Raw genomic sequence first — 16,209 nt, forward strand, 5'->3', positions numbered from 1 at the left:
TGGGGTGCCCATCTTCTCGACAAAACAGCAAAAGGAAAATGGGAAGTCGAGGAGACAAACCTGCACATAAACGTGCTGGAGATGATGGGCGTTTGATGTGCGACAACGCCACGGTGGTGGCCTACGTGAAAAAGCAGGGAGGACTAAGTCGAGGGAATTGTGCTATCTCACAATGGAGTTCCTGGAATGGGCAGAGGAGGAACAGATCAAGATCACAGCCAGGTTCATCCCCGGAAGGAAGAATGTCCTGGCCGACGGCCTCAGCAGGAGGGGGGAGTAAGTGGCCAAGACCCTCATCCTGAAGTGGGCTCTCCGGTGATAGACCTCTTTGCCACGAGACTAAATGCACAGCTCCCCGTGATCTGTTCTGTGCCAGCCAGATCCAACAGCAACGTTCGAGGATGCCTTCCAACACCCTTGGGATAACCTCGACGTTTACGCCTTCCCCCCCTTTCGGGATGCTCAGGCAGGTCCTCTACAGGGTGAGACGGGCGGACAACCTGTGGATGACTTTGGTAGCGCCCTGGTGGCCGGAGAGAGAATGATTCGCAGACCTAAAGGAACTGGCACGCCTTCCTTCTAGGCCTCTTCTAGACAGACCAGACCTTCTCTGGCAGCCTCACTTCCAAAGGTTCCACAAAAACCCTAGGTCCCTCCGCCTTCACGCGTGGAGGTTATCAAGCGTCTCCTGAGGAAGGATGGATATTCATCGAAGACCGCAGCGAGGATGTCAGGGTACCTGAGACGTTCGTCAGTCGCGGTATACCATGCGAAGTGAGCTACCTTTAAAAAGTGGTGCTCCTCGAAGAACATCAAGCCGTTGGGGGCATCAATTCATGAGATAGCAGAGTTCTTGGTTTATCTCAGGGACGAAGTGGGCACGTCCATCCCAGCCATTAAGGGAGTCTGGGCGGCGTTGGGCCAAGTCTTCCTCCTGAAAGGCATCAACCTAGGTTCTTCTAGACAGATCTCAATGCTCATCAAGAGCTTCGAGCAGTCGTGTTCCCCCCAGGCCGCTAGAGTGCCCCAGTGAGATGTGGCTAGAGTACTGAAGATGCTTTCGGAACCGCCCTTCGAGCCGCTCAAGGACATCCTAGACAAGGAACTTACCTTCAAGACGGTCTTTCTGTTAGCCCTGGCATGGGCCAAAAGAGTGGGTGAGATCCATGGTCTGTCGTACGAGATCTCACACTCGAAGGGTTGGAAAGAAGCTACCTTCAGGTTCCTACCCGCCTTCGTAGCCAAGACTCAGAATCCAGCGGGTTGGGACCCTAGGTTTGAGGGCTTCTCAGTGCCAGCTATCCCGCGGTCGGACAACCCGAGGAACTTGCTGCTGTGCCCTGTCAGAGCGGTACTCAAATACCTAGAGAGGATGGCCAACCATCGCCCGGAGATCAAGAGTCTGTTTGTCTCCTCAGGACTGGTGAAGAAGCCGGTCTCCAAGAATATGATCTCTTTCTGGCTGCGACAGGTAATCATGAGAGCATACAGCAGCTCAGGAGTCTCTCTTCCTAGGAAGCCTAGACCCCACGACATTAGGGGCGTGAGTACTTCGTTGGCTTTTGAAAGGAACATGGCAGTGGGCCAGATCCTGAGAGCAGGTACATGGTCCAGACAATCTACCTTTACGGCTCATTACCTAAAGGATTGTTCGAGGAAATCCTTGGATGGGTTCTCGCTCGGTGCCGTCATTTCCGCGCTCCGAAAGATTTAAGCTGTAGCCCTGGGGAAGCCGCGGGCGGTAAGTCCAAGAGACACAGGTTCCTTCATTACCCCTTTTCACCCTTTTTCACTTTCCCCTACATGACCCTTAAATCCTTCACCTGCCATGGGGCACGTCTGTCAGTGAAAGAATATGGCGCCAAGGAATTGTTACAGAGGTAAGTTACTTAGACACTAAGATAGTTTTTTGCGTAGTTTTCCCTATTTTCTCGTTTTTCTCTTGGGTCAGTAGAACCTAGCCTCCTATCTAGGTTCCCATATTTCCCTGCGTTCAACGGTCTCTAGGTCCAGAAGGCCACTCCCGCCTCCTAAGGTATAAGTCTCCTAAGAAAGTAGTTCGAGGTAAGTTCTCCGTGTTGGAACAAATCACAAATTTTAAGTAATTTGTATTTTTCTAACAGTACTTACCTCGAACTACTTTCGGGTTATGGCCCTCCCATCCTGCCGCGAGTGCCTTGCAGGACTTCCTAGAAACCTTCTACCAAAACTTACTGGTGACCGAGACCCAAACTAGCACGCTCTCTGACCCCGGGTCGCCTCATGGCGAGTATCACTCCGCCAGAGGTTCCCCCGCATAGAAAACGGGAGTAGGGTAAAGTACACAAAATTCTGGTCGGTTGGGAGATCCCAGATACTCCTAAGAAAGTAGCTCGAGGTAAGTACTGTTAGGAAAAATAAAATTTATTTAAAATTTGTGATATTTTAAGGACAGTAACAATACTAAAATGAATCTACCATATATGAACTATAAAAACTTGAAAAAAAATAAGAGGAAAAAAAAAAGATAGCATAGTATGCCCAAGTCTACCCTCAAGCAGGAGAGAACTCTACCCCAAGACAGTGAAAGATTATGGTATAGAGGCTATGGCACTTCTGTACCTAAGACCAGAGAATAATGGTTTGATTTTTGAGTGTCCTTCTCCTAGAAGAGCTGTTTACCATAGCTAAAGTCTCTTCTACTCTTACCAAGAGGAAAGTAACCATTGAACAATTAGATTGCAGTATTTAACCCCTTGAGTGAGGAAGACTGGTTTGGTATCTCAGTGTTGTCAGGTGTATGAAATCAGGAGAATATGTAGAGAGAAGGATCCAATGTAGTACTGTCTGGCTAGTCAAAGGACCCGATAACTCTCTAGCGGTAGCATCTCAACGGGTGGCTGGTGCCCTGGCCTACCTACTACCATATGTCAACATTTGATTTTTCTTACGTTGTTACATGTAAGTATTAAGAAAAAATAAATTGCAAATTAATATTTTCTACAACCCTTATCTTTTCAGTATTGTATTGTCCAAATAAAATACCACGGCTATTATGTAACATAGGAATCCATTTTTCGAGATATAACCCGACGTCTTTCCCAAGAGAAAGAATGGAAATGGCAGGGTGAATCTCCAGTTGAAATAAGAGATACTAATTTTTTCCTTACCAAACCCCTTGTTTTATGAAAGAGCCTGCATTTTATTAATACATTTATCTGATGCTAAAGCTTAAGTAATGTTTTAACATTATAAGGAAGATAGAAAAATAATATAAACTGGCAAGGAGAAAATATATTTGATGAAGAATTTGTTCATTCATGTGATATATTTTTTTGGACCACTTCTTTCAATATTATATGCTTATGTTAAGTCTTTGTGTGAATGCAGTAATGTCTATTATCTTAGTCATGTTTACTTTGTCTTCTCTACTATCTTGCATGACTAGCTTGAATTGCTAATGTTAACAAAGGATGTGAATTTAATCTAAATTTTGTACAGAGCTTTTCTTTGTTCTGTTTGATGTTTTAGATTCATGAGCAATTTTTTATTTCAATAACTTCCTAAGAGGATGTATATGGTATTGCGACATTTTACCATTTGAACAGGATGCACATCCTGTTTTCTTCACAGAGATAATTGTGATAATGACTAATCTTGCTTCAACTTTCATATTGTTTTAACTTGCAATATAGATTTCCCGTACATCAGTAAAGGGGTTTATACTTACCATATAACTTGTGTTAAGGTGCTGTTACGCATTGTATGTTTCCAATTACTTGTGAGTGAAGTTTATTCGTGTAATTGAAGAATGGCTTCATCTCAAGCATATAGAAAGGGATTTCAATCACGGTAAATTTCTTGTTTTTGTTTTAAATTTATGCTAAAGAGTTATATTATTTTCTAGCATTTAATATCAATTCTTTTAGAAAAGACCTTTCATACTGTGATGGTAAAGACATATCTTCCTTTAGTACTATTTCAAGTTTTGATTTTTTCATCTACATATATTACCCAATTAATTTTGAACACATGGTTTATTTTTTGTGTACAATTGATATTTGTCCCATAAATGAGGAAAAAATTTATACCTATATTGACTGTCTTTCTTGTCATTTCAAAGGCTAGTTTGAAATTTGAAAATGGAGAGGACTGAAATATAGAATTGCCTAAATTACTTTTATTTCTCATGTGGTAACTGCACACATTACTGATGGAATTTTACAGTGGCCAATTGGTCCCCAGCTGTATCCTCTGTCTTAACTTCAACTTTTCATTTGTGTGTGTTTTGCTTCTTGCACCTAGCAGCCAAACTGCTACCATTTCTTTCCTCATCATTTGAAGGATTTCCTTTATATTAAGATTATGGGTCAGGAATCCTTGAAATTTATTCATTGGTTCAAATCTACAAGAACTCCATTCGTGTTAGTATTCTGTTATGCATAAAATTGGAATTTTTCCATTTGAGGGAAATTTTATTTTCCAGATGAATAGGGAAATTGTTTCCTGGATGATTATTATTATTATTATTATTATTATTATTATTATTATTATTATTATTATAACCATTCCAATCGAAGCTGATTGTTGGGTGGCAGCCTTTCTCAAAATACTTAGAGGAGAGGATGATTCCTCTTCTTTCGATCACTTTCCTTTACAAGTCTTGAAATAAGCACACCAAGTTAAGTTAGACTAAACACCTGGGGGTAGATTTGCTTTTAAGACCTTGGGAGTCACGGTCAAAGGTTGGCTTATTAGTAGTCTATAACAGTTTACATATTTTAGTTCCCTGTTATATTTATTCCGTCTTGTATATGTATTATTTACATATATTTTATTTAATTCTTTGTACTAATGGATAAAGTAAATACTGCTGTATAGATATTGGCATTATACGTAGCATCTATTAATACATTATGTTTTGAAGAAAAACAAAAATATTTGCTTATTTATTTATGCAATTATCAATAATACATAAATTCTTGGTTAAAAAAAAAAAAAATTGGGTTTATGGCGAATCGTCGTCGTTGTCAGAGGAGTCAGGAGCAATGAAAAATTAGTAAAGGAATCTATTTATGGCAATATCCTTCTTTGCATATTCATGTTGCAAAGTCTGCATGTCTTACAGCTTTGCTACAATATTTTTATGTTATTATATTCAGTGATTCCTGAAGTAGTACTGTACCTTCAAGTCTCTCATATTGAGATTATTTTTTTTTTCTATATAGTCTTTCACTTGGCCACATATAAATTCAGTGGGGCTGTATGAACAGTATCACAGCGGTAGATACATCACTTTATGGCTGTACTCTGCTGCAATCTTGTCAGTGACATACTGTACTTGTTTTCCGTATTGCGTGTGTTTTTTCATCATTTGTAACAGTTCTCTTTTTAAAAAGTGCTCTTTTGAATTCTCCCTATTTCTGATAAGCCATTCTGTGATGGTAGCTTATGTAGATGTTGGTGTTGATGAATTGTCTATCTTCACAGAGCGGTAGGGGGCATTATCCATGACCATAACAGGTGAAGTAGGAATATTATGAATGAGTTGCGTACAAAACCACTTTTAAAACACGATTCCGCTCATCCATCGTTTTTAGCAAGGAATATCAATCATGCATTTGGCACAAAACCGTCTTGGAGCCTACATGCAAATCAATAAAACGCCCCCCTTTCGCTGTGGGGTGTTTAAGGCCTGTTGCTTTTAGGAGCTTGTATCTATCCAGCATTCATCAACACTGTAGTTTTGGTTTACCCAGGTTTCATCTAAGTATATAGTTGGCCTTTCTTTGTTTTTAGCATTCTTTTTCCTAAAAAAAAAAATCTGCAAAGACCGAACATCATCTTTCCCATTTACTTTTGCATAGTGGAAATCTATTTTTCTAATCACCTTTTGAAGAGATTCTCCACTTCCAGTATAACTGATATTTTCTTTCATTGCCACCGGTACTTTGTCGAGGATAGGAATTTCCTTCTGATTGTAGAAACCAAGAATTAAACCCATGGGCTAAAGGAACACCTGGCCATCTCACACACACTCACTGTCAATGTAAATAGTCTTTCAATCTTTAGCTGATAACCCTCATGGAAAAAGTCAAGAGGTCATACACATCAAAAGGAGAATCGGTTGGATAAGATAGATTGCACCGACAAAAATAGATAAGTTATAAGATTAGAATATAAAACTCTTGTGCTAATAGCCTAATTCCAAACTATACTTCCCTACCAAAAATTAAATTTCTTAAAACAAAAGGCACACAGTATTAGCGTGATACAACTGCTTTTTTATTCTTAGTTTATCGTTGTTAATATGAAATCGTTCGCCTTCAACTTTGTTGCTTGAGGTTATCGTCTCTTTTCTTAAAAAGGTACATTACAATGGTTAACTTCTGGCATTTAAATGCTCAATCTGCTTTTGGGGATAAGCTGATCAGGTTCCCTTCTTAGAGGGATGAGATATCCACAGTATTTTGAGTTTGATACAAAGTATTTTGAAAAGACCCTGATCCAATGGTCATAGAGCTTTTGCTATAGGATAGCTATGCTACAACCCTAGTTGGAAAAAAGCAGGGTGCTATAAGGCCAAGGGCTCCAACAGGGAATTTAGCTGTGAGGAAAGGAAATACAGAAACAGATAGTGTACCCTTAAGCAAGTGTTTCATAGCTGGGACTGGAGTTGATACTAAAGCTAATATTAGGAGTTGTGACAGTTAGGTCAACCATCTGGTAATTATTGGACCTGAAAGGTGTTAATAGTATTTGACATAATGGTATCCCAATGCGAGATGTCTCAGTGTTAGCTGTTAAATGCTAGGGATGGGTTAAAATTGAAATTGGACTGATGAGATCCTATCATACAATACTATAGGCTCAGTCCCAACATGTTAGGCTTAAATTCTTGCCTTAACATGTTGGGACATACTACCCTTTTATGCTGTATAAAAGGTGGCCATATTTAAGTTGGTTACAATTGTGTATTTGGTGGAGAATTGAGCTGCATTGAGCCTCCCCTGGTGTTCATATTGCTTATTTTCCAGAAGCTCAGTTTATTGACAATTATTCCTAAAAATTATAAAAACTTAAATTCTTTTTTCTTTAAATACTTGTGTGGTAGACTATTGGTAATGTCCCTGCCTGGTGATCACCAGAATGGGGCTTAAGTCCTGCTCAAACTCTAGTTCTTTTTAGCTGCAACCTTGCCATTCTTGTAGGCTAAGGAGGGGTATTAGGGAGACAATAGGTCTACCTACTGAGTCAACAGCAGCCATTGCCTGGCCCTCCCTTGTCCTAGCTTGAGTGCTGATCATATGTATATATGGTTTGTCTCTAGGGCATTGTCCGGCTTGGTAGGGCAATATCACTGTCCTTTGCCTTTGCCATTCATGAGTGGCCTTTAAACCTCTAAAGTAATGAGACACCATAAGGGTTAATTCACACTATTGGTCTGGTCACGCTCCACTCTTAGTTCGGTCTAGGTACTGGGGTGTTCACATGTTCGGTTCGCTCTCAGTCCGACCAGTGTCTGGGTAAAATTATAGGCATAAATAAATAAGCATAATTGTCTGGGAATATTGTTCAGTGAGACTAGGAAATATATTTATGCAGTGAACATCAGCCTATTATTGTAAATATTACACATTGATTTCTTTAATTTAATATATATATATATATATATATATATATATATATATATATATATGTTTGTATGCATACATACATATATATATATATATATATATATATATATATATATATATATATATATATATATATATATATATGTATGTATATATATGTTTGTATACATACATACATACATATATATTTATATATATATATATATATATACATATATATACATATATATTATTATTATTATTATTATTATTATTACTATCCAAGCTACAACCCTAGTTGGAAAAGCAAGATGCTATAAGCCCAGGGGCTCCAACAGGGAAAAATAGCCCAGTAAGGAAAGGAAACAAGGAAATAAACAAATGAAGAGAACAAATTAACAACAAATCATTCTAAAAAAAGTAACGTCAAAACAGACATGTCATATATAAACTATTAACAACATCAAAAACAAATATGTCATAAATAAACTATAAAAAGACTCGTGTCCGCCTGCTCAACAAAAAAGCATTTGCTCCAACTTTGAACTTTTGAAGTTCTACTGATTCAACTACCCGATTAGGAAGATCATTCCACAACTTGGTAACAGCTGGAATAAAACTTCTAGAGTACTGCGTAGTATTGAGCCTCATGATGGAGAAGGCCTGGCTATTAGAATTAACTCCCAGCCTAGTATTACAAACAGGATAGAATTGTCCAGGGAGATCTGAATGTAAAGGATGGTCAGAGTTATGAAAAATCTTATGCAACATGCATAATGAACTAATTGAATGACGGTGCCAGAGATTAATATCTAGATCAGGAATAAGAAATTTAATAGACCGTAAGTTTCTGTCCAACAAATTAAGATGAGAATCAGCAGCTGAAGACCAGACAGGAGAACAATACTCAAAACAGGGTAGAATGAAAGAATTAAAACACTTCTTCAGAATAGATTGATCACCGAAAATCTTGAAAGACTTTCTCAATAAGCCTATTTTTTGTGCAATTGAAGAAGACACAGACCTTATATGTTTCTCAAAAGTAAATTAGCTGTCGAGAATCACACCTAAAATTTTGAAAGAGTCATACAAATTTAAAGAAACATTATCAATACTGAGATCCGGATGTTGAGAAGCTACCGTCCTTGACCTACTTACAATCATACTTTGAGTTTTGTTAGGATTCAACTTCATACCCCATAATTTGCACCATGCACTAATTCTAGCTAAATCTCTATTAAGGGATTCACCAACCCCAGATCTACATTCAGGGGATGGAATTGATGCAAAGAGAGTAGCATCATCTGCATATGCAACAAGCTTGTTTTCTAGGCCAAACCACATGTCATGTGTATATAGTATGAAAAGTAATGGGCCAAGAACACTACCCTGTGGAACACCGGATATCACATTCCTATAATCACTATGGTGCCCATCAACAACAACTCTTTGAGATCTATTACTTAAAAAATCAATAATAATGCTAAGAAACGACCCACCCACTCCCAACTGTTTCAGTTTGAAAATAAGGGCCTCATGATCAATACGGTCAAAGGCAGCACTAAAATCAAGGCCAATCATACGAACTTCCCAACCACAATCAAGGGATTTCTGTACAGCATTGGAGATTGTAAGAAGGGCATCACATGCTCCAAGGCCTTTACGAAAACCAAATTGCAAACTAGGGAGTAGATGATTACCTTCAGCAAACCTATTAAGACGTCTTGCCAGAAGACGTTCAAAAACTTTAGATAATATGGGAGTTATGGAAATTGGGCGGTAATCAGTGGGACTTGAGCTAACACAAACACATTTACATAGAGGAGTAACATTACCAATTTTCCAACAAGTGCTAAAAGCTCCTCTTCTTGCTAACTTGTGCAAAATAACAGATAACTTTGGAGCTAAGAAATCTGCTGTCTTTATAAAACACAAAGGAAAAATACCATTTGGGTCTACACCTCCATAAGCATCAAGGTCCACCAACAGAGCTTTAATCTCACGAGATCAAAAAGCAAAACTAGTTAGTTTAGCCTCAGGAAAACAGGAATGAGGAAGTTCAAGTTTTTCATTACTCTGTTTACTGTCAAAAACATCAGCCAAAAGGGTTGCCTTTTCCTTTGGACAGTGAGTGACTGAGCCATCTGGTTTAAGTAAAGGAGGAACTGTTGCATCTACACCAAAGAATGCAGATTTAAGGGTTGACCACCATTTATGTTCCTGAGTTGTACCAGAAAGGGTTTCTTTTATGGTTAAATTGTACTCCTTTTCAGTCGAGGCATAAACTCTCTGAGCAAAAGCTCGAAGCTGAGTATAGTTGTTCCAGGTCAAATCTGATCTGTTACCCTTCCAAAGGTGATAGGCCTCCTGCTTCTCCAAATAAGCACGTCTACAATCATCATTGAACCACGGTTTGTCCTTCACTCGGTACCTTAGTACACGAGAAGGGATACGCTTATCAATTATGTTGACTAGATTCTCATTCAAAGGGACAACAGGTTCTACACTATTATATAATTGTGACCAATTCACGCACAAAAGATCATGCAAAATCCCATTCCAGTCTGCTTGGGATTTCATATAAATTTTTACAAGAATATGATATATCAGGGACAGGCTGCTCAGTCTTCACTAATAATGAAATCAAGGCATGATCAGATGTCCCGACTGGAGAACCAACCTTACTAGTTATAACGCCAGGGGAATCAGTGTATACGAGGTCCAAGCAATTACCAGACCTGTGAGTAGCTTCATTTATGATTTGCTCACAGCCTGATTCAGAGGCAAAGTCTAAAGCTCTTAAGCCATGGCGATCGGTAGGAGAGATAGAACTGAACCACTCCCTATGGTGAGCATTAAAATCACCAACAAAGACAAAAGACGCCTTTCTATCATCTTCTTGTATCTTAGCCATAATGGTAAGAAGACATTCGAAGATAGAGTCATCCATGTCTGGATTCCGGTAAATCGAACACAAATAAAAGTTGTTATGCCTGCCACAAACTTTTATTACCTGAATCTCATGACATCCACATTGATAGCAGGACTTATGAGAAGCAGGGTACTCGGTCCTAATATACACCGCCATTCCCCTGGCCCTAGGGATGGCATCACGTTTCAGCATTATTGGCTTCTTAAAACCAGTTATAAGGAGCTCAGATGAGTGCCTCATATTAGAAACCAAAGTTTCTGAGCACAAAAGAATATCATACTGTCTGGACGCAACTGTAAGGTCTTGGATATTTGCATGAAGACCACGCATATTGCAATACAGAAGACGACATTGACGAAATCTAGGACGTACTGGTCCTGGATTTCGCTCAATGTCTCCAGACAGCATAAGAATTAATAGAAATAAAAAAGACATCATACTTAAAAATTAGATTAACAAGAATTATAACAAAAACAATATCTACAGAATTATAAATAAAGTGATTGATGATACCCATAGACTATAATAAAAAGTTGGAAAAACTGGTCAACATGGAGGAGCCGATACACCATGCAAGGCTAAATTCCCTCCAGGATAGCCACTTCAACTAAAGGGAGGACAGTAAGGATGGTTTTGAGAAGAAAAAGAGTCAGAAAAAGAGTCAGAAAAAGGAAAAGACAACCTCTTGATAAACCACCAGGCATCCATGGCCCTTCTATTAAGCCTGCCCAACACACCATTTCAAAAAAACAAGAGGAAGAAAAAAAAATAATAATAAGATAGAATAGTGTTCCTGAGTGTACCCTCAAGCAAGAGAACTCTAACCCAAGATAGTGGAAGACCATGGTACAGAGGCTATGGCACTACCCAAGGCTAGAGAACAATGGTTTAATTTTGGAGTGTCCTTCTCCTAGAAGAGCTGCTTACCATAGCTAAAGAGTCTCTTCTACCCTTACCAAGAGGAAAGTACACTGAACAAATTGTAGTAGAGTTATTAACCCCTTGGGTGAAGAAGTGTTAAGTATCTCATTGTTGTCAGGTGTATGAGGAAAGACGAGAATATGTAAAGAATAAGCCAGACTATTCTGTGTAAGTGTAGGCAAAGAAAAAATAAGCCGTGACCAGGGATCCAATGCATTACTGTCTGGCCAGTCAAAGGATCCAATACCTCTCTAGTGGTAGTATCTCAACGGGCGGCTGGTGCCCTGGCCATCCTATATATAATATATATATATATATATATATATATATATATATATATATACATATATATATATATATACATAGATATACATATATACATATACATATACTTATATATATATACACATATACATTATATACATATACATATATATATATATATATATATATATATATATATATATATATATATGTATATATATACACATATACATACATATATATGCACATATATATATATATATATATATACATACATATATATATGTATATACATATGTATGTATATATATATATATATATATATATATATATATATATATATATATATGTATGTATGTATGTATATATATATACATATATACATATATATATATATATATATATATATATATATATATATATATATATATACATATGTATATACATATATACATATATATATATATATATATATATATATATATATATATATATATATATATATATAACTGATTTTGAGCGAAGCGAAAAATCTATTTTTGGGTGAGATAGCCATTTCGTCCTGATGGAAGATTCTTTTAAGTAGCTTCCTAGGGTATATATGACTACAGTGATATTCCCAGAGAATTAAGCTTAAGGTCTCCAGAATTCTAACTCCTTGCGCGAATATCCTTAAAGTTTCCTTTAAGGATATCCCATAATATCAGAGGACGTATTCTTGACACGCCACATAGCAATCTTCACCCCGTTATGGCGTTTACGCTTCGAGGAAGAAAGTGGCAAAAACGAAGGGGAGCCGTTATTATGGTACCTTTCCTTCGTTACTATCTGAGTATCTAGATGGCGCCATCGTCGCCGCCATGTTTATTCCTTTTAGTGTTGAGCAAGGTGCTACAGATACAGTAGTTTCAGGAGGGATCCTGCCAAGGCCTCTTCATAAAAAGGAGGGCGGGTCCATCAGGACGACATAGCTGTCTCACCCAAAAATAGGTTTTTCGCTCCGCTCAAAATCCGTTTTTTGGGCTCATGCCATGTCGTCCTGATGGAAGTTTACTTGACCATTAATATATCTGTAGATTTCCAATTGTGCCTTAACCTCAAGACAATATTTCCTTGGTCGCTCAGACCTTAGAGACATGTGACGTTACCGTTATACTGTACGTCATTACTTCTAATCATGAACTATGTTAGTGCTTCCTGCCCCCTGCAGGGAAGAGTCGAACTAGACTCGGGGAAAAGTCTCGAGGTTTGCATATTCCATATGAACAAACCTAGCAAGAAAAGGCATAAGGGTCTCGCTGTATACCCAATCAGTTGAAGTTTGTATTCCTAATATGAACAAAGGCTTACATAAGCCACTATAGCATCCAAGGCCTACAGGTATAGCTGTATGCAACAACAGACAAGTTTGTATCCGTGTAGAAACAAGGCATACATAGGCAGAAAAGGTTTGTATACATGTAAGAACAAAGTTATTTCATTTGGTCTCATGTAAATATGCAGATTAAAAGGGAATAATTAAATAATGCTCACACAAATCTTTATTCATTTAAATTTGGGGCGAAATAAGACGCAAATACCAATCAATTATTTATTGGTAATCAATAGATAGTAATTTAACATACATTTTATGGTAACACAAAAAATGCTAGGAAATAACAAGAAACATCAAAATGCAGACAAGATCAGAAATACTTTTTTCACTTGAAAGGAAACGAGAGTTAATGCCACCAAACTGAAAATTTAATAAATTTTCTAATATACATTTCTGAGAATGACTGTCTTTTCAAACTGTGAAAAGAACACATGGCACAAGTGTTAACTCAATGTTTCTTCACCTTTAGTAACTGGAACAGTTCATAGTGTCACTTCACTTTACATGTTGCACTGTAAGGTGTCAACACGCACACCCTATACATGACAGTTCTAATCAATTCACTGTTCCTCGCAGCACCAAGCGACAGACTTTAATACACTACCTACCTCTACCACATACCTTTTTAATTCTTGCACTTGCTTCACGTATTGTTTGAAAAACACTCTGGATGACTTCCATCCAGTATACGAGCGAAGACGCTCAAAATCCATGTATTGGAAAAAGTTCAGTGACGAAGCAATTTTTCTAGGATCGTGACCTGCGGGTGTACTGTCAGGATCCGCTCTGTGAATGAAGTAGATGATCTTTGCCCTTAGTTATTTTAGAGACAAATTTGAGCCCGATGTTTCTCCTTAAAAGAGCTGTTATCCCCTGAAGTCTGAAGTTATAGGAAGATAGACCTTTAGACACTACTGGACACAGCAAGACATCTTCCCTCAGAGGGCAGATTCTCCAGGGACCCCACCTGTTGGTAGGTAGCTCATTCTTGGTGAGAAACGTTGGGTCAGGGAAAAGATTCAGTTCTCCCACTTCCGTGAACTGAATATGACCCTTATCCCGAGAAAGGGACACTATTTCTCTAACTCTGGCCCCCGAGGCTAGAGCAAACAAGAATATAACTTTTTGAGTCAAATCTTTCAGAGAGCAGTCCTTATTGTTCACTGTTGAGGCAAAGTGTAGAACCTTATCCAAGGACCATGAGATGGGCTTCGGAGGTGCTGCAGGCCTAAGTCTAGTGCAGGTCTTAGGGATCTTGTTAAAGATTTCATTGGATAAGTCTACTTGGAAGGCGTAAAGCAAAGGTCTAGTCAAGGCAGATTTACACGTTATCGTGTTGGCTGCTAAACCTTGTTCATGAAGGTGAATAAAGAAGGATAAACAGAAATCTGTTGAGATCTCTTTTGGTCTTCTTGCCTTGACAATAGCAACCCATTTCTTCCAAGACGACTCATATTGCCTTCTGGTAGATTTAGACTTATATTCTTCTAAGAAGTCTATACTATCTTTCGAGATCCCAAGCCTTTTCTTAAGTGCTAGGGAGAGAAAATCATGAGATGAAGGTCTTGGGTTTTCCGTAATGAAGCGAAGACAGTCGACTTCTGTACTTGTTGAGTCAGAACTGGGTCTGGCAGAGGGACCAGCCTCAGCTGCAATTCCAATACTAGAGGGAACTAGTTGCTCATGGGCCACTTGGGAGCCACTAGGGCTGCTGTTCCCTGAAAAGATCTCAGCTTGTTGAGGGCCTTCAACAGAAGGTTGGTTGGAGGGAACAGGTAAATCCTGGTCCATCTGTTCCAGTCGAGGGACATGGCGTCCACCGCTTCCGCTAGAGGGTCCTCGTATCGGGCCACATAACGAGGTAGCTTCTTGTTGTCGCTCGTCGTGAAGAGGTCGATCTGCAGTTCTGGGATTTGAGGTAAGATTAAGGAGAATGATCCTGCATCTAGTGACCATTCTGACTCTATCGGCGTGAGCCTGGATAGAGCGTCCGCCGTCACATTGCGGAACCCTTGAAGGTGAACTGCTGATAAGTGCCATCTCTTATTTTCCGCCAAATGGAAGATGGCCAAAATCACATGGTTGATTTGAGGTGATCTCAAACCTTGACGATTCAAACATCTCATTATCACCTCGCTGTCCAGAATCAGTCATATGTGGACTGAATGGCGAGGGGACAATTTCTTCAGCGTGAGAAAAACTGCCATAGCCTCCAAAATGTTGATGTGGAAGGTCTTGAATAGAGAGGACCAAGTCCCTTGGACTTTCCGTTGGTGAGAGTGACCTCCCCATCCTTCCTTTGATGCATCCGTGTAGATGATGACCAAAGGTGGAGGTGGTTGCAAAGGCACCGACCTCTTCAGGTTCTTGGCCTTCGACCATGGCTTGAGAAGTGATTGTAGTTGAGTCGGTATCGGTGTTCTTAGATCTCTTCGAGCGTTTGATGCATATCTTCTCCAGACTCCTGAGGCATCCTTTAACTGTGCTCTTAGCACCGGGTCTGTCACTGATGCAAACTGAAGGGAGCCCAGCACTTTCTCCTGGTGGCGTCTTGAGAATTTCAGAAGTCTCTTGACAGATCCCACTATCTCTATCCTCTTCTGTGATGGAATGGAGAGGTGGTGTGACTGTAAGTTCCAATGTATTCCAAGCCATTGAAATTCCTGAGCTGGAGATAGTCGAGACTTTTTGATGTTGATCTTGAATCCCAGATGTTCCAGGAACTGGATCACTTTCTTGGATGCTTGCATGCATTCCGTCTCGGATGCTGCCCACACCAGCCAGTCGTCCAAGTAGGCTACCACCTGGACACCTTCTAGGCGTAGTTGTTGAACGACTGCATATGCAATCTTTGTAAAGATCCTTGGGGCTATGTTTAGTCCGAAGGGCATGGCTCTGAAGACGTACTTCTTCTTTTGTAGCCTGAATCCTAGGTAGGAGGAAAGTTGGCGATTGATCAGAATGTGCCAATAGGCATCTGCCATGTCTATGGAGACTGTGTATGCCTGTTTTGGCAGCAGGGTCCTTATGTGTTGAAGGGTCAGCATCCTGAGCTTGTAGTTTACTATGAACTTGTTGAGTGGCGACAAGTCCAGAATGACTCTGAGTTTGTCTGAGTCCTT

At 39.2% G+C, this 16,209-nt stretch overlaps 1 protein-coding gene across 4 annotated transcripts in view; it reads left to right on the forward strand.

Moving 5' to 3' along the window:
• LOC137646999 (lymphocyte cytosolic protein 2-like) overlaps positions 1-16,209 on the forward strand; it is a 428,100-nt gene that overhangs the window by 143,502 nt on the left and 268,389 nt on the right. The window contains exon 1 of one of the 4 annotated variants that reach the window (XM_068380103.1): positions 3,674-3,831. The exons of the other annotated variants lie outside the window; for them this stretch is intronic. Within the exon in view, the coding sequence (XP_068236204.1) occupies positions 3,791-3,831 (41 nt within the window). The 5' untranslated portion in view covers positions 3,674-3,790. Of the gene's footprint in view, positions 1-3,673; positions 3,832-16,209 lie in introns of those variants that run through there. 4 annotated transcript variants of the gene reach the window in all.

This window comes from Palaemon carinicauda, chromosome 9 (assembly GCF_036898095.1).
Source record: "Palaemon carinicauda isolate YSFRI2023 chromosome 9, ASM3689809v2, whole genome shotgun sequence".
Lineage (NCBI taxonomy): Eukaryota > Metazoa > Arthropoda > Malacostraca > Decapoda > Palaemonidae > Palaemon > Palaemon carinicauda.